The sequence below is a fragment of the Hypanus sabinus genome, chromosome 26 (genome assembly GCF_030144855.1).
Source record: "Hypanus sabinus isolate sHypSab1 chromosome 26, sHypSab1.hap1, whole genome shotgun sequence".
NCBI lineage: Eukaryota > Metazoa > Chordata > Chondrichthyes > Myliobatiformes > Dasyatidae > Hypanus > Hypanus sabinus.
Window position 1 is genome coordinate 44,922,866 of NC_082731.1, and position 26,579 is coordinate 44,949,444.

Below are 26,579 nucleotides of genomic sequence, written 5' to 3' on the forward strand. Positions count from 1 at the left end.
GGAACCCAGCAGGTCAGGCAGTGTCAATGGAAATGAATAGTCGAAATTTCAGGCCGAGAACCTTCTTCGGGTCTCGGCCCGAAATGTCACCCGTTTATTTATTTCTAAAGAACTCAAGCATTTTGCGTGAGTTGCTCAAGTTTATTCAACCTCTTCTTAGAGTTCAGACCTACTAATCCAGGCAGCATCCTGGTAAACCTCTTCCGCGCCCTCTCCACACGGGGTGACCCTGTGCTGCCCGCGATGAATGGAGACGTCGTCAGCTACCATCACTTGCACTGGGCGCAGGCCGTTCAGCATACTGTGTCTCATTCAACCCTCCAGCTCACGGGTGGCAGCCTCACTATTAAACTCCCTTCCTGCCTCAAATGTGATAAGGGATTCCGCAATGAGTACCCGACCCCCACCACCTCGAGGAGAAAAGTTCTAGACGCCTACCACCCTCCAGGTGAAACTATTTCTCTTCTTCTCATCTCGAAGTCAGGGGCCCCCACCGTTTTTTATGTCATGGACTAATATCATTAAGCAAGGAGTCCACCGACCCCTGGCTGAGGACCCCTGCTCTAAACCTTCTACAAATCATGTCATTATGTCCAAAGCTGGCCATCCAGAGGGGGAGCATATTGACCTGTCTGAAAATGGGTGAAGAAATGGGTCAGAGGGCCTGTCAGTGGTTAACCCTTGGTTGAAATGCTCCCGCGATGCTCCTACATACAGCGTCAGCCAGAGACAGGGATTTGCACCCTTTAAATGCCGAGTACCTATGGGAAACCAAGCTCGGGGAGCCTCCGGACGAGTCTGTGGTCTTCGCACTGGAGTTACTTCTGAAGGTCGAGATAAAAATGATCAAACAAGAGGGTGAATGGTGGAAAACTGAACGTCATTATTAAGATGGGGCTGGGGTGGGGAGGAGGAGGGGTAGGGTGGTGCGGGTAGGTGAAGGTGAGGGGTTGGGGTGAGAGCAGAGTGGGGCGTTGAGGGAGGCATGAGGGGGAGAGGGGAGAGGGAGGGGAGTGAGGTCCTTGATGTGAACCCAACGTGACTTTCCCACTCACCTAGGCATTGTGGAGGCGTTTCGCTCCCACGGTCTCTTCACTGACTCTGAAATGGATACAACGGGAGACGGTGTAACGAAACATCTTTCTCAGGCAAAAAAAAATGCATCTAGTTTACATAAATTAGTAGTTCTGACAGCAGATGAAGAAAATCGTAGAAAGATCAGCTATCGGGGAAGAGCAAGCTTAAACGGAACAGAGAGGGGGCATGGCCACTCCCTTCAACTACCCGAGAAACTCCTGAAGGATTTTCTTTACTCAGACACCCTCCATCCTTGTGAACACAAACTCCCGAGCCTCTAATTAAAGAAAGACACTGTTCTGAGCCAGGTGACGGGGTAGGGGATACGTCTCTACCAAAGGAGGTGCAAGGCCCTCCTTCCCTCCGTTAGCCTGCAGGTCACCCTTGGGAAAATCCTGCAGGACTTTTTAGCCCCTGATCAGGGTCATGTGAAGCCATGAGAGCAGGTGGTGGATGGTCGTACGAGCAGCCGGTGCAGATCACAAGTCCTGGTTATGTGACCACTGACGCCAGGCAGACAATCTCTGAAGAGTATTGATAATGGCTGGGGCCACCCATCTTGTAAAGACACTGCCCAGAAGAAGGCAATGGCAAACCACTTCTGTAGAAAAATTTGCCCGAACAGCCATGGTCATGGAAAGACTATGATTGTCAATGTCATACAACACAGCTCATAACGATGATGTCATACAACACGGCTCATAATGATGTCATACAATACAGCTCATAACGATGATGTCATACAACATGGCTCATAATGATGATGTCATACAACACAGCTCATAATGATGATTTCATACAACACGGCTCATAATGATGTCATACAATACAGCTCATAACGATGATGTCATACAACATGGCTCATAATGATGATGTCATACAACACAGCTCATAATGATGATGTCATACAACACGGCTCATAATGATGGCGCTGGCTGTTCTGAGCAAGAGCCTGTTGAAAAAGGCTGAAGCCCGAAGGACAGAGGTGCTGCAACTGGACGGCCCTGGACAGAGTGACGTGGGTAGAGATGCCGCCTCAGGGTGCCGGGACCCTGATTCCTGACCTCAGCTGCTGTCTGTGTGGAATTTGCACGTCACTCAGGATCCCACCCACATCTCAAAGACGCGCCGAATGAGGAGGTTAAAAGCAGAAAGAAGTATAAAAGTCAGGATGTACTGCTGAGGCTTTGTAAGGCGTTGGTCAAACTGCACTTGGGAGTTTCGGGGCCCTCGTCTACGAAAAGATGCTCTGGCATTGGAGAGGCTCACGAGGTTGATCCCACAAATGAAACAGAAGTGTTTGATAGCTCTGGGCCCGTACTAGTCGGAGTTTAGAAGAATGGGGCGGGAAGGGAGGGGATTCTCACTGAAATCTATCGAACATTGAAAGGCCCAGATAGAGTGGACATGGAGAGGATGTTTTCTATAGTGGGAGGATCTAGACCCAGAAAGCACAGCCTCAGAATACAAGAATGTCCCTTTAGAACAGAAATGAGGAGGAATTTCTTCAGCCAGTGGGCAGTGAATCTGTGGAATTCATTGCCATAGATGCTGTGGAGGCCAAGACACTGGGTTTATTGAAAACAGAGGTAGATAGGCTCTTGATTAGTCAGGGCATCAAAGGTTATAGGCAGGAGAGTGGGGTTGAGAGGGATAATAAATCAGCCAGGATGGAATGGTGGAGCTCTTGATGGGCTGAGTGGCCTAGTTCTGTTCCTCGGTCTTATGGTCTTAACTGGCCACCTGTAGAGAAGGGGTTGCCAGCCTGAGGTCCACAGACACCTCGGTTAACGTAGGGGTTCATGGCATAAAAAAGGCTGGGAGCCCGTCAACAAGGAAAATCCATGGGCATTGGATATATGTGAACATGGTAGGCCGGACAGCCTCCTTCTCAAGTCTCTGATTACTCCTCACCGTGTCAAAAAAACCCATTCCCACTTCAGCCCCTGACCAATGAGCGAGCGTGCAGAAGCCTGGCACAAAAACTGGGCCTTTCAGTCCTGGTGGTTTGAGGGGGGGGGGGGGGGTGGGGTGTGAATACAGAGATATGAACTCCACCCATGGACAGTCCCAAGCCCGGCTGCAACACGAGCAGTAAAATCCTACAGCTACTGAAACACCAACAGAAGATCCAAAGGTCTCATCCCTCAGAGAGGGAGGGTCTACACCTGGGGGCAACATGAAACACAGGAGCAGGACAGGGGACTCTGGGTTGGGGAATGGCGGTGAAAGAGTTGGGGGGGTGGAGATGTTGATAAAAGAACCATTAAAGTTCATTCGGCACACTCGAACAGTGCTTACCAGTGCTCTGGAGAGCAGGCGCCTTCGTCACCGGGTTTGCATCTTGCTAAAGAAAGAAAAACAATTGAATTAAACTCTGAATTCTTCCACCTGCAAGATAACAGAAATTGCACCGTCTTGGATCGCAAGACCCTGCAGCGGATAGTGAGGTCAGCTCAAAAGATCATCAGGGTCTCCCTTCCCGCCATTACGGACATTTACACTACACACTGCATCCGCAAAGGCTCCGGAGCATTCGGGCTCTCACGACCAGACTCTGTAACAGTTTCTTCCCCCAAGCTATCAGACTCCTTAATACCCAGAGCCTGGACTGACACCAGCTTACAGCCCTATTGTGTTGTTTATTATTTATTGTAACGCCTGCACTGTTTTGTGCTCTTTGTGTCTGTAGTCTAATGTAGTTTGTCTGCAGAAAGTCGTAATCTCAGTCAGCTCCATCATGAGCACCAGTCTCTACAGAATCCAGGACATCTTCAAGAAGGCAGCGGTCATCATTCAGGACCCACCGTCACCCAGGACATGCCCTCTTCTCATTGCTACCATCAGGGAGGAGGTACAGGAGCCTGAAGACACACACTCAATGATTCAGGAACAGCTTCTTCCCCTCTGCCATCAGGGAGGAGGTACAGGAGCCTGAAGACACACACTCAACGATTCAGGAACAGCTTCTTCCCCTCTGCCATCAGGGAGGAGGTACAGGAGCCTGAAGACACACACTCAACGATTCAGGAACAGCTTCTTCCCCTCTGCCATCAGGGAGGAGGTACAGGAGCCTGAAGACACACACTCAGCGATTCAGGAACAGCTTCTTCCCCTCTGCCATCAGGGAGGAGGTACAGGAGCCTGAAGACACACACTCAATGATTCAGGAACAGCTTCTTCCCCTCTGCCATCAGGGAGGAGGTACAGGAGCCTGAAGACACACACTCAACGATTCAGGAACAGCTTCTTCCCCTCTGCCATCAGGGAGGAGGTACAGGAGCCTGAAGACACACACTCAACGATTCAGGAACAGCTTCTTCCCCTCTGCCATCAGGGAGGAGGTACAGGAGCCTGAAGACACACACTCAGCGATTCAGGAACAGCTTCTTCCCCTCTGCCATCAGGGAGGAGGTAGAGGAGCCTGAAGACACACACTCAACGATTCAGGAACAGCTTCTTCCCCTCTGCCATCAGGGAGGAGGTACAGAAGCCTGAAGACACTCACTGAACGATTCAGGAACAGCTTCTTCCCCTCTGCCATCCGATTCCTGAACGGACACTGAACCCATGAACACTACCTCACTACTTTTGTGTTTCGTGTTTCTATACTTACTGTAATTCAGTGTTTTTTCAATGATCATGTATTGCATTGTACTGCTGCCACAGAGTCAAAAAACTTCACAACACATGCCGGTGATATTACATCTGTTTCTGATATATATGAGTTGAAGACTTTTGCACAGTACTGTACCTTGTCCAGACTACTCAATCCCTCATCTGTCACATTCCAAACAACATTGACTCAAATTATTAAGCTTCACTTCACACAAGCATTCAGCCCATTTCACAAAGTCTTCCATCCAATAACAGCATGTAGAACGCTGGAGGAACTGAGCGGTTCAAGCAGCAAATATGGAGGGAAATACACAGCCGATGCTTCTAGGTCAAGACCCTCCTTCCCGCATTTGCGGAATGTCAACCATCCACTTCCCTACAAAGCAGGTGTTCCCAACCATTTTTATGCCATGGGCCAATAACATTAAGCAGGGGATCTATAGACCCTAGATTGGAAATTCCTGCTTCAAAGAGACTGTGTTCCTCCAGTACTCTCTGTGCTTCTCCAGATTCCAGCATCTGCAGTCTCTCCTGTCTCCTCCTTCACTGCATTTGGACTTCCCTTTGGTCATCCAGTCAGGACTGGCAAACTCAAGGCTGTTGCAGTCAGTAACCACCAGGGGGCAGGCATGTCATACAGCTCCCCCAACACCACCTCCGGGAACCATGCAGAATTACCGGTTACTAATCAAGTTACTGATCTGAAATCTTCACAATTTCTCCCTCCACGGATGCTGCCCGGCCTGCCAAGCATTCCCACAGATTTTAATTCCAGATTTTTAATATCTACGGTACTTTGCTTGGATCAAGGCCATCAGAACGGAATCAAGACTCTCTCTGGCAAGGAGCCCTAGCTGCGAGCTAGGATGGATTCAAAGGGTTGAATGGCCTCCAGCTCAGACCAAGGAGGTTCTGATGACGTGCCCAACGCTGCCCGTGTGCCAGAGGGATGATGAATTGGGCGCATGGTGTAGGTAGGGCACAATCCAACAATGCTCCCGCCAGTCCGCCACTAGCTGGCCCCCACAGACAGGTCGTACCAGGTCTACGCCAGCCTGGCACGCTCTCCAACTTACACTTGGTTCTTCGTCCTTCTTTGGGGGTGGTTTGTCAGTCACTTTCCTCCTGTGTAGGAAAGGGAACAGGAATGAGCAGAAGCTGAATAAGACCCCCCCTCCCCCAGTCTCTCTCCCACCCCCACCTGAAAGGTTGACTCGTGGACCTTCCTACCACACTAGGACGAGACTGACATCTTCTGGAGTTAACGACAGCGGCGGCAACACTTCTGGACTGCGGGAGTCTGAGGGACGGTAATGCGTTGGAGTGAAGGGTGACTCTTTACCGTTAATATCACAGGCCCAACAGGAGCGTCACGGTAGCGGAGTGGTTAGCACAATACCCTACAGTTCCAACAACCCCGAGTTCAGCTTCCGCCGCAGCCTGTACGCTCTCTCCGTGACAGCGTGGGTTTCCCCCGGGTGCTCCGGCCGGTAGGTTGATTTCTCATGGTAGACTGTCCCATGATCAGGCTAGGGTTAGATCGGGGGATTGCTCGAAGGGCTGGCAGGGCCTGTTCCCTGACGCATCTCAATGATCTCCGCTTCTCTCCCCTCAGGCAGAACGTGTGGGTGTAGCTCAACACCTCACGGAAACCAGGCTCCCCTCCATGGGCTCACTGCCTCCGAGAAGCAGCCGGCATGATAATATACCCCACCCACCCCAGACATTCCCCCTTCTTGTGGGGAGACCTTCGGCGGATTCCCTAGTGGATTCTTGACCTCACAATCTACCTCTTTACGGTTTGCCCTGTACTGCCTGCCTGCACTGCACTCTCTCTGTAACTGCAACACTCTATTCTGCACTCTGATACTGTCGCAATGAAATAATCCCCACGGCCAGTACGTGAGGCAGGTTGTTGACTGTACCTCTTAATACTTTATAACCTTCAAGAGGACCATAACCTTGTGCATGAATCACAAAAGGTTGGTTTGCAGGCTATCAAGGCAGCAAATGGGATGTTGGCCTTCATTGCTAGGGGGATTGAATTTAAGAGCAGGGAGGTTATACAGGGTACTGGTGAGGCTGCACCTGGAGTACTGCGTGCAGTTCTGGTCTCCTTACCCGAGGAAGGATATACTGGCTTTGGAGGCAGTGCAGAAGAGGTTCACCAGGCTGATTCTGGAAATGAGGGGGGTTCAGACCATGAGGAGAGATTGAGTCTCCTGGGACTGTACTCACTGCAATTCAGAAGAATGAGAGGAGACCTTACAGAAACATTAAAAATTATGAAAGTGATAGATAAGATAGAGGCTGGAAAGTTGTTTCCACTGGTAGGGGAGACATAGCCTCAAAATTCAGGGGAGTAGATTAGGACGAAGATGATTAGGAACTGCTTTTCCCAGAGAGTGGTGAATCTGTGGAATTCTCTGCCCAATGAAGCAGTGGAGGCTACCACAGTAAATATATTTGAGACAAGGTTGGATAGGTTTTTGCATAGTAGGGGAATTAAGGGTTATGGGGGAAAGGCAGGTGGGTGGAGATGAGTCCATGGCCAGATCAGCCATGATCTTATTGAATGTCGGATCAGGCTCAACGGGCCAGATAGCCACTCCAGCTCCTGTTTGTTATGTTCTTATGTTCTTCATCTTGTCGTTGGGTTTGGAGATTTGCGTGCCTCAATGACTCAGAGAGCTGTGCTGGCTGGAGTCAGGGCTTTGTGCTTTGGCTCTTGGTAGGGTCACCCATGCCAAACAGGTCAAAGGGTAGAGGCCAGACTAAGAGGGGTCAACCAGTCCTCCAGGTTCGGGGGTTCAGCTCAGGGCTAACAACCCTGACCGGTCAAACAAAACAGCAATGAAGAATCCTTCTACATCCGAGTGTGACGGTATTCCTGAGTCTCCACCCGGGAAGCTACTGACATGATGACAGAAGCCCTGAACACCGCCAGAGATGTTCACTGCCGGAAACACCAGCAGTGTAATGGGCAGTGGGTAAGTAAGTCATCAATTTAAGTGGATGGATCCGTGGATGACACAAAGATTGGTGGAATCGTGTACAATGTAGAGAGCTGCCAAAGTCTACAACGGGATTTACATCAATGACAGTTATGGGTGGAGAAATATCTAAGTAAGTGTTGCACTTTGGGATGCCTAACGCAAGAGAAAAGCAGACACTTGATGTGGGTGGCGAGGTGGAGATACGTCTCTACCAAAGGAGGTGGAAGGTGCTCCTTCCCTCTGCCACCCTGCAGGTCACCCTCGGGCAAGGTGAGGCACCTGTTTAACCCCTGATCAGGGTCAGGTGAAGCCATGGGAGCAGGATGGTCAGTGCAGATCACAAGTCCTGGTTATGTGACCTCTGACACCAGGCAGACAATCTCTGAAGAGTATTGATAATGGCTGGGGGTCACCCGTCTTGTAAAGACACTGCCCAGAAGGGGGCAATGGCAAACCACTTCTGTAGAAAGATTTGCCAAGAACAATCATGGTCAAAGACTTAATAAATGAACGATACAGTTGATGACCCTGGGAAAGGAGCGTTCGATGGTTTTGGGGTTGAACTCACTGGAGTTTTTAAGGATGGAGGTGGGGGAGGATCTCATTGAATCATATCAAATACGGCAGGGCTTGACAGAGTAGAGGTAGAGAGGATGAGAACAGAGATGAGCAGAAATATCTTTCATCAAGGGGTTGTGAATCTGTGGAATTCACTGCCGCAGGTCGCTGTGGAGGCCAAGTCATTGGGTATATTTAAACTAGAGGTGTCAAAGGTTACGGGGAGAGGCAGGAATAAGGGATTGAGAAGGAAAATAAATCAGCCATGATGGAATGGTAGAACAGACTGGATGGACCGAATGGCCTAATTCTGTTCTTATAGGGCTTAAGGGCAGGAACCTTAACAACAGTAATGTACAGAAGGATCTTGGAGTCCACGCCCACAAGTAGATAGGAGGGTAGAGGCAGCTTGTGTCTTGCTTCATTGGTCAGGACTTTGAGAAAGTTGTGTTGCAGCTGTACAGCAGTTTGGTTAGGCCTAACCTGTGTCCATTTCCGGTCACCCATTACAAGGAGGAGTGGAGGCTTTGGAAAGGGTGCAGAAGACGTTTATCAGGATGCTGCCTGGTTTGGAGAGTAGGGGAGAGAAGCTGGACAAATTTTGGCTGTTTTCTCTGGAGTGAGGGTTCAAAGATTCCATTTACTATCAGAGAATGTACACAACATATAACCTAAAATTCTTACTCGACCGAGACATCTACAGAACAGGTCTGGGTTATTTGAGGGGTGCCTGGACTGGGCTGCTGGGGTGTAGGTGGGTGCAGCTAGGACCATGGTGTTAGACTGACACACACGAGTGTGGGGAATGTATCGGGTTCAGGCAGAGCAGATTTAGTTCAAATTTGCAACGCGTTGGGCATGTGAATGACAGGCCGAATGGCCAGTGACTGTGTTGTACTGTCCTACGTCCACCCCGTGACCTCATGGGCAGACCGATCTCCTCTCCTATCCCAAAACCTTGCGGGTCGGAGAGTTAATTTTCACTGTAATGTAGGGATGTGGAGTTGGTAAGAATGTGGGGAGAATGTGTTAAGGGGAATTTTGAGGGGGGAGTGGGTTTGTTCAGTGAGCTAGTACAGGCTTGATGGGTCGAAAGGGAGTATGGGAAGGCCGCCCTCACCTTCGAGCGAGCATGGCACTCATCTCCTGCATGAGGCCTCCGCCTCCTCCTCCTCCTCCCCCTCCGCCTCCTCCTCCTCCTCCTCCTCCCCCTCCTCCACCACCGATCTTCGGGCTCGAGCTACCAGCGTTCTCCTCGGGCTGCTGGAGAGAAGCACACGCACCGTTATCCACCGGTCACCACCTGGGTGGCAGACAGGAGCCCAGGACTCACCCAGAGGCACCCGCTCTGCCCCGAGACCGCGAGAAGCCGCATTAATCAGACCCCCACACCACCACTCTCTGCATTTCCTGCTGCTCTGGGGAAGTACCCAACACTGTCGAGGACCCAGCCCACCCGGAACATTCCCCCCCGTCCTACCAGGTAGAAAATAAAAAGATTTGAGAGTAGGTTCCACTAAACTAGAGGACAGCTTCTAACCTGCTGTTGTCAGTACTTGAACAGATTCCTCATATGTTAAACAGTGACCACTTGATCTCACACCAACCTCGCTGTGGCCAATGCCCTTGTCCACCTGCTCTGTAATTTCTAAACTCGTCTGTTTCCTTTAGGCCTCTGCGGATAGAACAGTCCTGGACAGCAGGGGGGAAATCTGTCTCTACCACTGTAGGTGCAAGGTGCTCCTTCCCTCTGCTATCCTGCAGGTCACCCCTGGGCATGAGTGTGTGATGGGACAGTGTAGAGGGAGCTTCACTCTGTATCTAACCCGTGCTGTCCCTGTCCTGGGAGTGTGTGATGGGACAGTGTAGAGGGAGCTTCACTCTGTATCTAACCCGTGCTGTCCCTGTCCTGGGGGTGTGTGATGGGACAGTGTAGAGGGAGCTTCACTCTGTATCTAACCCGTGCTGTCCCTGTCCTGGGAGTGTGTGATGGGACAGTGTAGAGGGAGCTTCACTCTGTATCTAACCCATGCTGTCCCTGTCCTGGGGGTGTGTGATGGGACAGTGTAGAGGGAGCTTCACTCTGTATCTAACCCGTGCTGTCCCTGTCCTGGGAGTGTGTGATGGGACATTGTAGAGGGAGCTTCACTCTGTATCTAAACTGTGCTGTCCCTGTCCTGGGAGTGTGTGATGGGACAGTGTAGAGCGAGCTTCACTCTGTATCTAAACTGTGCTGTCCCTGTCCTGGGAGTGTGTGATGGGACAGTGTAGAGCGAGCTTCACTCTGTATCTAAACTGTGCTGTCCCTGTCCTGGGAGTGTGTGATGGGACAGTGTAGGGGGAGCTTCACTCTGTATCTAACCCGTGCTGTCCCTGTCCTGGGAGTGTGTGATGGGACAGTGTAGAGGGAGCTTCACCCTGTATCTAACCCGTGCTATCCCTGTCCTGGGAGTGTGTGATGGGACAGTGTAGAGGGAGCTTCACCCTGTATCTAACCCGTGCTATCCCTGTCCTGGGAGTGTGTGATGGGACAGTGTAGAGGGAGCTTCACTCTGTATCTAACCAGTGCTGTCCCTGTCCTGGGAGTGGATGGGACAGTGTAGAGGGAGATTCACTCTGTATCTAACCCGTGCTGTCCCTGTCCTGGGAGTGTGTGATGGGACAGTGTAGAGGGAGATTCACTCTGTATCTAACCCATGCTGTCCCTGTCCTGGGAGTGTGTGATGGGACAGTGTAGAGGGAGCTTCACTCTGTATCTAACCCGTGCTGTCCCTGTCCTGGGAGTGTGTGATGGGACAGTGTAGAGGGAGCTTCACTCTGTATCTAACCCGTGCTGTCCCTGTCCTGGGAGTGTGTGATGGGGCAGTGTAGAGGGAGCTTCACTCTGTATCTAACCCGTGCTGTCCCTGTCCTGGGAGTGTGTGATGGGACAGTGTAGAGGGAGATTCACTCTGTATCTGACCCGTGCTGTCCCTGTCCTGGGAGTGGATGGGACAGTGTAGAGGGAGTTTCACTCTGTATCTAACCCGTGCTGTCCCTGTCCTGGGAGTGTGTGATGGGACAGTGTAGAGGGAGATTCACTCTGTATCTAACCCGTGCTGTCCCTGTCCTGGGAGTGTGTGATGGGACAGTGTAGAGGGAGCTTCACTCTGTATCTAACCAGTGCTGTCCCTGTCCTGGGAGTGGATGGGACAGTGTAGAGGGAGATTCACTCTGTATCTAACCCGTGCTGTCCCTGTCCTGGGAGTGTGTGATGGGACAGTGTAGAGGGAGCTTCACTCTGTATCTAACCAGTGCTGTCCCTGTCCTGGGAGTGGATGGGACAGTGTAGAGGGAGATTCACTCTGTATCTAACCCGTGCTGTCCCTGTCCTGGGAGTGTGTGATGGGACAGTGTAGAGGGAGATTCACTCTGTATCTAACCCATGCTGTCCCTGTCCTGGGAGTGTGTGATGGGACAGTGTAGAGGGAGCTTCACTCTGTATCTAACCCGTGCTGTCCCTGTCCTGGGAGTGTGTGATGGGACAGTGTAGAGGGAGCTTCACTCTGTATCTAACCCGTGCTGTCCCTGTCCTGGGAGTGTGTGATGGGGCAGTGTAGAGGGAGCTTCACTCTGTATCTAACCCGTGCTGTCCCTGTCCTGGGAGTGTGTGATGGGACAGTGTAGAGGGAGATTCACTCTGTATCTGACCCGTGCTGTCCCTGTCCTGGGAGTGGATGGGACAGTGTAGAGGGAGTTTCACTCTGTATCTAACCCGTGCTGTCCCTGTCCTGGGAGTGTGTGATGGGACAGTGTAGAGGGAGAAGTGTGAACCATATGTACCCCACCGACCCTCCTGCTCCCCCTTCCCATCCACACCCCTGCCCCCTGCTCTCTGCCACACCCTCCCCCACCCCTTTCCCCTCTTTGCACACCTGACCCCACTTCCCCCACCCCTCCTTCCACGTAACGGCAGCCCCCACCCACCTTGGCTGCTTTCTTTAGCTTGGCACCTAGCAGAGCAGAAGCCAGCCCCCCACCTGCCGCGGGACCGTCCTCTCCCGAGCTGGAGGAGGGGGGGAGGGGTGGCGGAGGCGGGGGTCCTCCACCCGAGGGTGGCGGGGGTGCAGGCGGGGTAGGCACTGCCGATTGCGGTGGTGGTCCAGGAGGTGGAGGAGGTCCTGGGGGTCCCGGGGCCCCTCCAGCAGACATAGGAGGGGCTGGTGGAATAGGCACTGTGGAAGTGAAGAGGAGAAACATTAGAGCTAGGCCCTCCACCCGGCAAAGGCCACTCTGCCCATTGCTCATGCTAGCTATTCACCTGGCATACCGTTTCCCTTCCCCTCCCCCCCCACTCCTCAGGGACCCAACCACCGAAACGTTAGGTCAGGGCTGCTGTACCCTCGTGAGAGCTTGGGCCCAAATTGCAGAGATTCTGCTTAAAACATTCTCCTGGTCACTTTGAGCAGAGATTATCACTGACTGATGAGTCAAAGTAATTAAGCACTTACTTTTCTCAGGGAAAAGATGAGGCCTGTTGCTTAGTTAGTTGGAATTATTCATAGAAGTAAAAAAATGGAATTAAATGTAGTACTTTAGAAAACCTGTACAAAAAATTATTCAAACTAAATTAACCAGACTTTTAAAAAGACAATTGAAAAATCATATTGATTAGAACGTGGAGCTGCACAGGCTCTCCGGCACTCTCCTGCGCGGCGTGCGGTCTCCTCGGCCCATGAGCTCTGCCATCGCAATTCCGAACACCCATCAACACAACCTGTCTATTTTGCTCTTTTTTGCACTATTTATTTATTTTTCTTGTAATTTATGGTGCCTGCACTGTACTGCTGTTGCGAAACAGCAGATTTCGTGACGCATGTCAATGATAATAAACCTGATTCTGATCTTTTAACCTGCTCCAAGGCCAATTTAACTTTTCCCTTCCATATAACCCTCTATCATCCATGTGCCTATCCAAGGGTTTCTTAAATGCCTCTACCATCACCCCACACTCCCACCACTCTCTGACACCCCCCAATACTTTTCTCCAAACACCTTAAAACTCTTCCCAGCTCGCCTGAGCATGAAAGGCTTCTTTGTTCTTGTCTTCTTTCCTGTTTGCTCTTAGAACGCTCCGTAGCAGTTATAAGCAACTGGATTTACGCCTCATGGCTGACTTCCGGACCTTTTGGATCACTAGAACCCAGGGTTACATAACACTGAAAGATCGAGCCACTGCCACTCTGGGACAGTCAACCTGCATTCTGACTCAGTCACAACCTCACAGTTGAAATTGCAACCTCCCCTCCCTCCCCCAGTAGATGACCTCTCAGCCCCTCTACCGCCATCCCTTGCTGCTGTTCTGCTCCTCACCTACATTGGTGACACTCAACCCACACAGGCGGGCCGCCTCGTCGAGCCCCTCAGCTCCATCCAAGTAGGATTTTCCGATGGCCGACCACGTCAATTCCTGTCCCGACCTGTCTTCTCCAGTGCCACAATGAGGCCACTCTTGGGTTGGAGGAGCAACACCTGATACCTCATCTGGGTGGCCCCCAACCTGGTGGCATGAACACCGATTTCTCCATCTTCCACTACTTTCTGCCCTCCCCTTCCTTCTCCTTCATATCCCCGCTCTGGCCTGCTGCATCTTCCCCTGACTGGCCTATCTCCTTCCTCCCTTTCTTCCATGACCCACTCCTCTCCGGCCCTTGACCTTTCCCACCCACCTGGCTTCACCTTTCATCTTCCAGCTACTCTTCTTCCCCTCCCCCCATCGTTTTATTCTGGCATCTTCCCCTTCCTTTCAGCCCCAATGAACCCCTGACCGTTTATTCCTCTCCACAGACCTGCTGCGTGTGCTTACCTTGTCCTTCCTCCCCGCTAGGAGAACTCGGTGGGTTGAGCAGCATCTGCTGTGGGAGCACTGCTGATAGCTCTGGGGTTGAGACCCTACATTATGACTCTGGGTCGCGATGATTCGACCCGCAATATTTACAGTTCCCCCAGCAGACCCTTGGCTGCTCTGGACTCCAGCCTCCCACTCACCACCCAAGTCCTGAAGTCTATGCCTCAATATTCCCGTTTTTTCTGACAGCCCCTCAGTGGAACGGTCCCCGGGTCAGAGCGACGCCCGTTGTGACTCCCTACCTGCACTGCGCCGTTCCTGCTGCTCGCGCTCCAGCTGTTCCTGCTTCTGCTGTTGCCTGGCAACGAGACACAGACCCTCAGACACCAGGCGCGCCTGGGCTCCCACCTCCCCAAACCACCCCCCCCCCCACCCCGAGGCCAATCGGCGAACGGTCAAACCTGACGCTCTCCGACCCCGCACCGGTTGGGTGTGGTCGGAATCGTGCTGCAGGCTTGCCTGTGATCACAGGGATCGACTGGGATTGGGAAGAGCTTTCCTCCCTGAGGGCTTGGTGGCAATGGGAGAACTGCTGGAGATCTGACCCCTGGGCACGAGGCAGACTGAGAAGCCAGAGCAGGTCGAAGGGAAAGAGGGCCAAGGGACAGGTGGAGGTGGAGGTGAGGGCCAAGGCAGGTGGGGGGGGGGGCTGAGGCAGAGAGGGAGGGCCGAGGCAGAGAGGGAGGGCTGAGGCAGAGGGGGAGGGAGAAGCAGAGAGGGAGGGCTGAGGCAGAGAGGGAGGGCTGAGGCAGAGAGGGAGGACTGAGGCAGAGAGGGAGGGCTGAGGCAGAGAGGGAGGGCTGAGGCAGAGAGGGAGGACTGAGGCAGAGATGGAGGGCTGAGGCAGAGAGGGAGGACTGAAGCAGAGAGGGAGGGCTGAGGCAGAGAGGGAGGGCTGAGGCAGAGAGGGAGGGCTGAGGCAGAGAGGGAGGACTGAGGCAGAGAGGGAGGACTGAGGCAGAGAGGGAGGACTGAGGCAGAGATGGAGGGCTGAGGCAGAGAGGGAGGACTGAAGCAGAGAGGGAGGGCTGAGGCAGAGAGGGAGGGCTGAGGCAGAGAGGGAGGGCTGAGGCAGAGAGGGAGGACTGAGGCAGAGAGGGAGGACTGAAGCAGAGAGGGAGGGAGAGGCCGGGGGGGGGGGGGAGGGCTGAAGCAGAGAGGGAGGGAGAGGCCGGGGGGGGGGGGGGAGAGCTGAAGCAGAGAGGGAGGGAGAGGCCGGGGTGGGGGGGAGGGCTGAGGACTGAGGGGAAGGGACAGGGGTTGTGTAGCAGAAGGGACACGGAGACCTGTTACTCACTGCAAGTTACGAGGAGCCTCCTTCAGCTTGGAGAGGATAATTCCCAAGATCACAAACACACACATTGATGTTGGGATGAAGTGTCTGGGCACAGAGCACCCAGGATGCAGGGCAGACAGTGCAGCCTGACTCACAAACCAGGCTGGTAATTGGATTAAATGACTAAGCCACATGGACTGACCGACTTTCCCAGCCGGTTACAGGGAATCCTGAATCCCAGTCCCACCACGATGAACTGAACGGAATTTAATTGCCTTTATTTCTTACATCCTTCATATACATGAGTAAAAATCTTTACGTTACTTCTGAATGTGCAATTTATAGTAATTTATAATAAATAATATGTACAACAGGACAGTCAATATAATATAGAAATACAATTGTATCAGTGTGAATTAATCAGTCTGATGGCCTGGTGGAAGAAGCTGTCCCAGAGCCTGTTGGTCCTGGCTTTTATGCTGTGGTACCGTTTCCCAGATGGTAGCGGCTGGAATGGTTTGTGATTGGGGTGACTCGGGTCCCCAGTGATCCTTCGGGCCCTTTTTACACACCTGTCTCTGTAAATGTCCTGAATCACGGGAAGTTCACAACTACAGATGCTCTGGGCTGTCCGCACCACTCTCTGCAGAGTCCTGCGATTGAGGGAGGTACGGTTCCCAGACCAGGCAGTGATGCAGCCAGTCAGGATGCTCTCAATCGTGCATCTTTAGAAAGTTCTTAGGATCTGGGGGCTCACGCCAAGCCATTAAAGAAGGAAAACCAGACCACCTTACGTCTGGGGGGGGGTGCAGCCTCCTCCTGCCAGAGCAAAACCAGAGCAACCTGGTCTACTTGGAGAGGTTTCCCAGTTCAAAACTCTATCAAAGTTCAAAGTGAATTTATTAAAGCACGGTATATGTCACCACATACTAACCCTGAGATTTATTTTCTTGTGGGCATTCACAGTAAAAAAAAACAGAATCAATGAAAAACTAAACGCACAAAAACTGACAAGAAACCATAGTGCAAAAGACAAACCGTGCAAATACAATAAATACATAAATAATAGCAAGAGCTCGAGTTTTAGAGCTCCTGTTACAGGCAGAGGTGGGAATCGAACCGCGACTGGTGATGGCTGGCACTGTAACGACTCGTCACCCGCTTACCTTCTCTGCTGCTCCAACTCCTCAGCCGTTGGCCCGTTGTTGACTGCTCGCGGCGGCCCGTGCCCTGCAGAGGGAGCAGAGAGAACAAGGGGTTAATGCCCTCCCTGTCCCGGGGCGACAAATGACTCGATTCTGCACAACGATGCTGTGAAATGGTCCGAGGTTCCGTGTGGCCGTGTTCAAACGCATTCCGGCAGATGGGGGAAAAGGCAGAGGAAGGGGCAGTGGTGGGCGGTGGAGGGTGAGGAAGTTGGAGAGAGCAAGGCAGGGAGAAGGAAGCCAGTCAAGGACACTTAGAGGGAATTTCTGAGCTGGCCTCCAATAAACACTTAGAAGAATTAATTAAGAGAGGCTAAGGACACTGGATTCTGCATCCACAGATGCTGCTAACCTGCTGAGTATTTCCACCCCATTTTTTTGCTCAGCGACAGGGTTCCTTGCAGATGGCGTGAGTCGGTGCTGTTTAACACACGGGATAATTTGTAAAAATTGTTTTATTTAGAGATGCAGCACAGTAACAGGCCCTCCTGGCCCAAACGAGCCCAGGTTGCCCACATGACTAATCAACCTACTAACCCGTACATCTTTGGAACGTTGGAGGTAACAGAGCACCCGGAGGGAGTTTGTGCGGTCACCGGGAGAATGGACAAACACAGACAGTGGCAGGAATTGACCTGGGGTGCGGGCACTGTAAAAGTGTCACGCATAAAGGGCACGCTTGCAGCCAAAACTATCAAAAGGAAGAAGAACTCAAAGAAAAAGTTTCTGTAAAGTTCTTCCAAGGAAAAAGATCTTGTGCTTTCCTGGCATATGTAATGGCTAAACTCCTCTCAGGCTTCCAGATGGGTATAGGTATCGATTTTAACCAACGATTTGATGACTAACTCTGCCATCTTCATTGGAGATGACGCCTGGCCACGTCTAGGCCACTGTCAGACTAGACTTGCCTAGGCATCATCCTTGATGAAGACAACAGGGTTTGTCATCGAAATGTCAGCTAAAATCAATACCTGTACCCAACTGGAAGCCCGAGAAGAGTTTATTCGTTCTTCCAAGAAGTTCACACTCACGAGGAATTTTGCCCAGAAGATATGCCTAGTTCAGGAGATTGTAAATGAGGCTCTAATTCAGGGGCTCCCAACCTTTCATTATGCGATGGACCCTTGCAAAGAACTGAAGGAACTGTGGACCCCACATCAGGAGCCCCTGCTCCAATTCCACATTACTTGTACTGCTGGAATCTCGAATGTTGAACCTGGCTTGCGCAAATTTGAAGCGCAAGGTGTTCGGGAAACGCCAACTTTTGGACTTTCCTGCAGCTCAACCTCATGAGTGAAGTTTCTCACTCAAAATGCAGAAAGGATACCAGACAGTACACCAACAATGGTGTAAGGAAATCCCTGCGTTAATAGTTTGAAACAGGAAGCATCGAGGATTGCTCTGGGATGCAGGGGGCCAAGAGAGGAACTGGAAGATGATACAGCCGAAAATGAAACTAAAAGCACAACCGTGCCAAGGAGCGATTCATGTTACAACAGAGTTTAGAACTTTTGAGGCTTGAGGAACTCAGTAGGTCAGGGAGTATCTATGGAGAAGTTCTTGTCATTTAACAAAATGAAACAACTTTTCTCCAGACCAGAGTGCAGCCACACGAAACATATATCACACACAACATAAATAAAAAATATTACTACAAATAAGTTCATAAAACTATAATCCAAAGTGCATGCAGCACAGGTGAACAGTCAACAGCTTGCTGTCCGAGTGACGAGATCTCGGTGGTGGGAGGGGTCATTAGCCTCACAGCCGGAGGGTCTGGCAGTCCTAGCCCTGGTACTCCCGTTCGTCCTTCCTAACGGAGAGATTGTGGGATGGGTGGTAGGGATCCTCAACAATGCTTCACGCCTTTCATATAAAAAGTCACATATGGAGGGTTTGGGAGGCGGGAAAGACCTGAGCAGGTAACTTTTACACGGTCTGAAAACTGCGCGGCACTTTTCAAGTTTTTAAATGTTTTTAACTTGCAGGTCAAACAAACACAAACCACAACTCGCAACACAAGTGAACAGGAACAGGCAGTCAAAACAACTGACAGGCACAATGGCAAAAGTAAACTGTTTTGACTAGATGGCGTCAGCATTCAGAGGGCTGGTAGTTTATTAGCAATGAGCAACCGACTTCCATTCGGTGTTTATTGTTACAATTTCTAACAGGGTATCTTGAAACAAAGCATGTTCAAGCTCTGAAATGTTTCAAAGTAAAGGTTGTGGTATGGCGACCCATTTCCTGGCACATCCGAACTGGCTCACAATTAGATAGCCTACAGGGGTTTGCGAGCACAGAGCTTTGGAGCCTCTGCGCCACGGGGGGCAGGTTGAGGGAGGCTTAAAAGTGAGGCTGAGGATTTCGAATAAAGATTTTTCCTTCGACTGCAGTTACCGACTCCGTGTCGTAATTTTAGTGCTGCGTGTAGCACACCGCTACAATTGGTGACCCCGACGGTCCAAACGATTTTTGGACCAGAAATGACCAACGCCGCCTCTGTTCATGCGGTTTCGTTGAAACTGCCGGGTTTCTGGACACAGCGCCCGAACCTATGGTTCCAGCAAGCTGAAGCCCAATTCCACGTTCGCCAGATCACCTCAGAAGACACCCGCTACTACTACGTGGTGAGCTCCCTCGACCAGGATGCAGCGGCCCAGGTCGCGGAGTTCGTACAGTCGCCCCCGGCAGACGGCAAGTACACGGAATTCAAAGCCCTGCTCCTCAGGACTTTCGGACTCTCACGGCGCGAGCGGGCTCCCCGTTTACTGCAGCTGGATGGCTTGGGCGACAGACCTCCTTCGGCTTTAATGAATGAGATGTTGTCTCTGGCCGACGGACACACACCCTGCCTCATGTTTGAGCAGGCATTCCTGGAGCAGCTGCCCGAGGACATACGCCTGCTGCTGTCCGATGCGGATTTCAGTGACCCCCGGAAGGTGGCAGCCTGGGCAGACTTGCTGTGGAACGCCAAAAAGCTGAGCGGGGCGTCCATCGCACAGATCTCCCAGCCACGCTCCCGGCAGCAAACCAGTCCAGGCCCGGCCGCAGAGCCCGCCAACCCCCGGCCCAAGGAACACTGGTGCTTCTACCACCAGCGGTGGGGCGCAGAAGCCCGCCGTTGTCGCCTGCCCTGCAAGTTCCCGGGAAACGCCAGGGCCAGCCGCCGCTGATGGCTACGGCAGCTGGCCATCGGGATAGCCTCCTGTATGTGTGGGATAGAAGGTCGGGACGCCGGTTTTTGGTCGATACTGGGGCTGAGATCAGCATTTTACCTCTGACGAGTTACGACACCCGCAGCAGGGCACCGGGTCCCCCCCTGAGGGCCGTGAATGGCAGCACAGTAAGGACCTATGGCACCCGTCAGGTGCAGCTACAGTTCGGCTCCAGCCAGTTCACATGGGACTTTACACTGGCTGCCGTAGCCCAACCGCTTCTGGGTGCGGATTTTTTGCGGGCTCACAGCCTACTGGTCGACCTGCCCAGGAAGAGACTGGTACACGCCGAGACCTTTCAGACGTTCTCCCTGGGTGCAGCCCAGTTGCCAGCCCCTCACCTCTGCTCCATCACGCTATCCGACAACGGCTTCACCAGGGTCCTGGCGGATTTCCCATCGGTTCTGGCACCGCAGTTCACAGCGCCATGCCCCGACACAGCGTACAGCACTACATCCCGACCCAGGGACCACCCCTCCACGCCCGCGCTCGGCGGCTTCCCCCGGACAAGCTCCGACTGGCGAAGGAGGAGTTCCAGAGGATGGAGGAATTGGGGATCATCCGGCGGTCCGACAGCCCATGGGCCTCCCCCCTGCACATGGTGCCCAAAGCGACGGGAGGCTGGAGACCGTGTGGCGACTACCGCAGGCTGAACGAGGCTACCACACCGGACCGCTACCCTGTGCCGCACATTCAGGACTTTGCAGCAAACCTGCACGGCGCACGAATCTTCTCCAAGGTAGACCTCGTCCGAGGGTACCATCAAATCCCGATGCATCCTGACGACGTCCCCAAAACGGCTCTCATCACCCCGTTTGGCCTTTTCGAGTTCCTCCGCATGCCGTTCGGCCTGAAGAATGCCGCACAGACGTTCCAGCGGTTAATGGACGTGGTGGGACGGGACCTGGACTTCACGTTCATCTATTTGGACGACATCCTCATAGCCAGCAGCAGTCGTCAGGAGCATCTGTCCCACCTCCGTCAACTCTGCGCCCGACTGAGTACGGTCTTACAATCAACCCCGCCAAATGCCAGTTCGGACTCGATACCATTGACTTCCTGGGCCACAGGATTACTAAAGACGGGGCAACCCCTCTGCCCGCTAAGGTAGATGCGGTCCGCCACTTCCCCCGACCCACCACGATCAAAGGCCTTCAGGAATTCGTAGGTATGGTCAATTTCTACCACCACTTCGTCCCTTCAGCTGCCCGGATCATGTGCCCCCTGTTTGCCCTGATGTCGGGTCCGAGCAAGGACATTACCTGGGACAAGGAGTCCGCCGCCGCTTTCGTTCAAACAAAGGAAGCTTTGGCGAACGCCGCAATGCTAGTACATCCCAGAATGGACGCCCCTACCGCCCTCACAGTGGACACATCTAACACGGCAGTCAGTGGGGTGCTGGAGCAACTCATCGCAGGTCGCTGGCAACCCCTAGCGTTTTTCAGCAAACACCTGCGGCCACCCGAGCTCAAGTACAGTGCTTTCGACCGGGAACTGTTGGCGCTCTACCTGGCAATCCAGCATTTCAGGTACTTCCTAGAAGGTCGGCCCTTCACCGCGTTCACGGACCACAAACCGCTTACCTTTGCGTTTACGAAAGCGTCCGACCCCTGGTCGTCCCGCCAGCAACGCCACCTGTCCTACATCTCTGAATACACGACGGATGTCCGGCATGTCTCGGTTAAGGACAATGTCGTGGCGGATGCACTCTCTCGCCCTACCGTTCATGCCCTTTCCCAAGGGGTAGACTTTGAGGCACTGGCAGAGGCGCAGCAGGCAGATGAGGAGATTCCGAGTTACAGAACCGCAGTCTCTGGTTTGCAGCTCCAGGACCTCCCCGTAGGCCTGGGTGAGAGGACCCTACTCTGTGACGTCACCACCGGCCAGCCCCGTCCCGTCGTCCCGACAGCCTGGCGGCGCCGTGTTTTCGACTCCATTCATAACTTGGTGCATCCCTCCATCCGGACAACTGTCCGGATGGTTTCCAGCAGGTTCGTTTGGCACGGACTCCGCAAACAGGTCAGTGAATGGGCCAAAACGTGCGTGCACTGCCAGATGGCCAAGGTGCAGCGGCACACCAAAGCCCCACTGCAGCAGTTCCATTCCGCCCACCGGCGTTTCGACCACATTCATGTGGATATCGTGGGCCCCCTGCCAGCGTCGTGCAGAGCGCGGCACCTCCTGACTATTGTGGACCAGTTCACAAGATGGCCAGAGGCGGTCCCGCTCACCGACACTACCTCCGAATCTTGCGCCCAAGCCCTGATCACCACCTGGTTATCTCGCTTTGGTGTACCGGCCCACATTACCTCCGACAGAAGCGCCCAGTTCACCTCCAGCCTGTGGTCAGCTATGGCCAGCCTTTTGGGGACTCAGCTGCACCACACAACTGCCTACCACCCACAGTCGAACGGGCTAGTGGAGCGTTTCCACCGTCACCTGAAGTCGGCCCTCATGGCCCGCCTGCGAGGAGCCAACTGGACGGACAAGCTTCCCTGGGTCCTACTCGGCATCCGCACAGCGCCCAAGGATGACCTGCACGCCTCGTCGGCCGAGTTGGTATACGGCGCGCCCCTGGTCGTCCCCGGGGAGTTCCTACCAGCCCCACGGGGGCAAGAGGAAGATCCCACAGCAGTCCTGGGCAGACTACGCGAGAAGCTCGGTAACCTGGCCCCCATACCCACTTCACAGCAGGGGCGGAACCCGACCTGCATACCCAAAGACCTGCAAGTTTGTGTTTGTACGAAGGGGCGGGCATCGGCCACCGCTGCAGCGGCCATACGAGGGGCCGTTTATGGTGCTCCGGAACAACAGGTCCACGTTCGTGCTGGACGTTGGGGGGAAAGAGGAGGTTTTCACGGTGGACAGCCTCAAACCGGCCCATGTGGACCTGGCGCAACCGGCCGAGTTTCCGGCACCTCGGCGCAGAGGCCGACCTCCCAAGCAGGTTCCAGCCCAGACTGTGGACATTGGGGGGTGTATCGCCGGTTCTGGGGGGGGGGGGGTATGTGGCGACCCATTTCCTGGCACATCCGAACCGGCTCACAATTAGATAGCCTACGGGGGTTTGCGAGCACAGAGCTTTGGAGCCTCTGCGCCACGGGGGGCAGGTTGAGGGAGGCTTAAAAGTGAGGCTGAGAATTTCGAATAAAGTTTTTTCCTTCGACTGCAGTTACCGACTCCGTGTCGTAATTTTAGCGCTGCGTGTAGCACACCGCTACAGTGGTATGTTTATTATTTAGAACATCTATGGTTTATATTCATTAACATAATGAATAACAGGATATTTTTCAATTATATTAACATTAGATTTCAAAATTATATCAGCATAGAATCCAGTGCTTTCCCAGCGTATATGACGAATAAACTCTTCTCGGGTTTCCAGCCGTGTACGAGTATCGATTGTAATTTACATTTTGATGACTAACTCTGCCATCTTCATCAGGAATGCTGTGTAGTCTGGTGGTATTTATACCTTGTAGTCTGTCCCTCCTGATTGGTTAGTCCTTATCCAATCAGGCTTCCATTCTCCCACCTTGTTTACAACATAATTCCTTACTTACTTCGAGCGAGACCTTTGACTTCGTTAAAATTCTTTTCCTCTAGTTTGCAGGATGGCTACAAGGTGAAGAAAATCAATCGGGCCCTTACAAGGCTTACGGAAAGACTAGGAAACCTAACAAGGAGAAACCCTGAACTACGGCCTGTCTTCCCTATACTTTCACAGTTTCTGGAAGGATCACCAGGATCCAGGATCACCGGATTAACACCATCCGCAAACCTGTACGGAAGCTCAAATCACATCTTATGCGGGTCAAAGATGACCTGGGACACAGGAGGGCTGGTGTTTACAGGATTCCCCGTGAATGCGGAGCAGCGTATATCAGGCATACAGGACGCACGGTGGAAACCTGCATCACAGGAGCACAGGAGATGCATCTGCTTGGATTACCCGGAAAGATTGGAGGTAACAGAACATGGCATTCACGTTGACTACAGGGTTGACTTCAGAATGAAACTACTGTGCTGTGTCAACAGTTTCTCGGATCGCCTGGTAAAGGAAGCCATTGAAATGAAACTAGGGGAAAAGAATGCTAACAAAGACAATGGTCTCACTCTAAGTAAGAACTGGTATTCGATTGTAAACAAGGTGGGAGAGCAGAAACCTGATTGGATGAGGACTAATCAATCAGGGGGACAGATGACGAGGGTATAAATACCACCGGACTAGTCATGGCCAGGCATCATCCCTGATGAAGATGGCAGAGTCTGTCATCGAAACCTCAGTTATAATCGATACCTGCACCCAGCTGGAAACCAAAGAAGTGTTTAGCTGTCAAATACACTGGGAAAGCACTAGATCCTATGCTAATATAATTTTGAAATCTATGCTAATATTATGGAAAAATATCCTGCAACTAATTATGTGTTAATGAAAATAAACCATAAATTAATATAATTTCATAACCATACTAACACAATCTCAAAATTTTATTAACATAAAACATTTTCTAGCTGTGTAGCAACAAAGCCAAGTATGTGGGAGTATTTTCGTTACTGCGTGGCCGTGCGCCCGCGCAGATTAAAGGGAACAGTGCACCTTCGCTGACGGGCACAAGACTGGGGCTTCCTCTCTGCGTACACCTTTGGTAAAATTTCACTTACCCGCAACCGCCGTGCTGTCGAGTATTTCGAGGGCATGTTGCATCCCGTTGGCAAACAGGACAGCATCCTCCTTGCTCCCGAAGTTCAGCCCCCAGACCTGCCGCATATCTCTCCACTGGTGGAAGCTTGGTGTGGCCTGGTTATACTTGAGGCCTTTGGCGATCGGGCAGTTTATCACAACCTAAGAAGGCACCAGAGAAGAAAGGGTTAAGACGATAAGACAGGAGCAGAACTAGGTCATTCAGCTCGAGTCTGGCTGATTTATTAACCCTATCAAACTCATTCTCCTGGCTTCTCCCTCTAACCTTTGATACCCTAATACAGAATTGAATTGACTTTATTTCTTACATCCTTCACATAGATGAGGAGTAAAAATCTTCACGTTACGTCTCTGTCTGAATAGTAATTTGTAATAAATAGTATGTGCAATAGGACAGTCAATATAACATAGAAATACAATAGTGTCAGCATGAGTTAATCAGTCTGATGGCCTGGTGGAAGAAGCTGTCCCGGAGCCTGTTGGTCCTGGCTTTTATGCTGTGGTACTGTTTCCCGGATGGTAGCAGCTGGAACAGTTTGTGTTTGGGGTGACTCAGGTCCCCAGTGATCCTTGGGGCTCTTTTTACAACCTGTCCTTGTAAATGTCTTGAATTGTGTGAAGTTCACATCTCCAGATGTGCTGGGCTGTCCGCACCACTCTCTGCAGAGCCCTGCGATTGAGGGAGGTACGGTTCCCACACCAGGCAGTGATGCAGCCAGTCAGGATGCTCTCAGTTGTGCCCCTGTAGAAAGTCCTTAGGATTTGGGGGCCCACACCAAACTTCCTCAACTTCCACCGTCAGGCCAATGTATGCTGCTCTGCATTCACGGGGAATCCTGTAAACACCAGCCCTCCTGTGTCCCAGGTCATCTTTGACCGGCATAAGCTGTGATTTGAGCTCCTTACGGGTTTGCGGATGGTGTTAATCCGGTATTTCTTCAGGATCCTGGCGATCCTTCCAGAAACTGTGGAACTATAGGGAAGACAGGCCATGGTGACAGGTTCCTCCTCGTCGTTAAGCTTCCTGGTTTTTCCGTTGGCCCCTGTAAGGGCCCAATTGATTTCCTTCAGCTTGTAGCCATTCTGTAGGAATGTCGTGTGTAATCGTCTTAATTCTCATTGAGACTTTCTGGGTCCAAAATAGTTTTTGCACGGTAAATCAAAGTAGAAAAAAAACGCTCTACTGCCTTCTTTTAAAACCATTCTGTTGTTGATTTACTCTTGCTGCATTACCCAACTTATTAAGCTCCAGGTGACGGACTGCTACCCTGACAATCTCCTGTAAAGTGTTGATACAGTTTTGTATTCATTGTCCCCTCAATGGCTACAAGCTGTCCAGGCCCAGAGGCAGCAAAGCAGCTGCAAACCATGACGCTCCTTCCACCATGCTTCACAGTGGGGATGAGGTTTTGGTGCTGGTGTGCAATATCCTTTTCCTTTCAAACATAGCAGTGTGCACTTCTGCCAAAAAGTTCAACTTCTGTTTCATCCATCCGCAGAACACTGCCCCAGAAGCATTGTAGAACATCCAGATGGTCTTTTACAAACTTGAAGCATGCAGTAATGTTTTTTAGAGTAGTGGTTTCGTCTGTGGTGTCCTTCCACGAACAGCATTCTTGCTCAGTGCTTTTCTTAACAGTGGACACATGAACCGAGACTCGAGCAAGTTCTAGAGGTGTAACCCTTGGGTTTCTGTTCACCTCCTTCAGCGTTGCACGTTGTGGCCTTGGTGTGATCTTTGCAGGATGCCCACTCCTAGGGAGAGTAGCAGCAGTACTGAATTTCCTCCATCTGGAGACAATTTCTCTGACTGTGGACTGATGAAGACTCAGGTCTTTAGAAATGCTTTTCCAGCTTCATGCATCTCTGCAATTCTTCTTCTAAGGTCCTCTGAAAGTTGTTTTGATCGGGGCATGGTGCACGTATGCAGAACTTTCTTGAGAAGCGCAGGCTCTTTCTTATAGGGCAGGGCGTGGTGATATCACGTGTCAGAATGTGACTGGAAGGAGCTATGAGCACGCACAGAACTGACAGAATGA

The 26,579-nt window shown here is 52.0% G+C and overlaps 1 protein-coding gene across 3 annotated transcripts in view; it reads right to left on the minus strand.

Moving 5' to 3' along the window:
• vaspb (vasodilator stimulated phosphoprotein b) overlaps window positions 1–26,579 on the minus strand; it is a 120,189-nt gene that overhangs the window by 10,913 nt on the left and 82,697 nt on the right. The window contains exons 3-11 of one of the 3 annotated variants that reach the window (XM_059950959.1): window positions 24,501–24,681; window positions 16,579–16,642; window positions 14,379–14,434; window positions 12,216–12,463; window positions 9,370–9,509; window positions 5,772–5,820; window positions 3,379–3,424; window positions 1,056–1,101; window positions 762–824 (exon numbers count right to left, since the gene is read on the minus strand). In XM_059950959.1, the coding sequence (XP_059806942.1) occupies window positions 762–824; window positions 1,056–1,101; window positions 3,379–3,424; window positions 5,772–5,820; window positions 9,370–9,509; window positions 12,216–12,463; window positions 14,379–14,434; window positions 16,579–16,642; window positions 24,501–24,681 (893 nt within the window). Of the gene's footprint in view, window positions 1–761; window positions 825–1,055; window positions 1,102–3,378; window positions 3,425–5,771; window positions 5,821–9,369; window positions 9,513–12,215; window positions 12,464–14,378; window positions 14,435–16,578; window positions 16,643–24,500; window positions 24,682–26,579 lie in introns of all 3 variants that reach the window. The other 2 variants (XM_059950958.1, XM_059950960.1) reach the window with 2 other exon arrangements.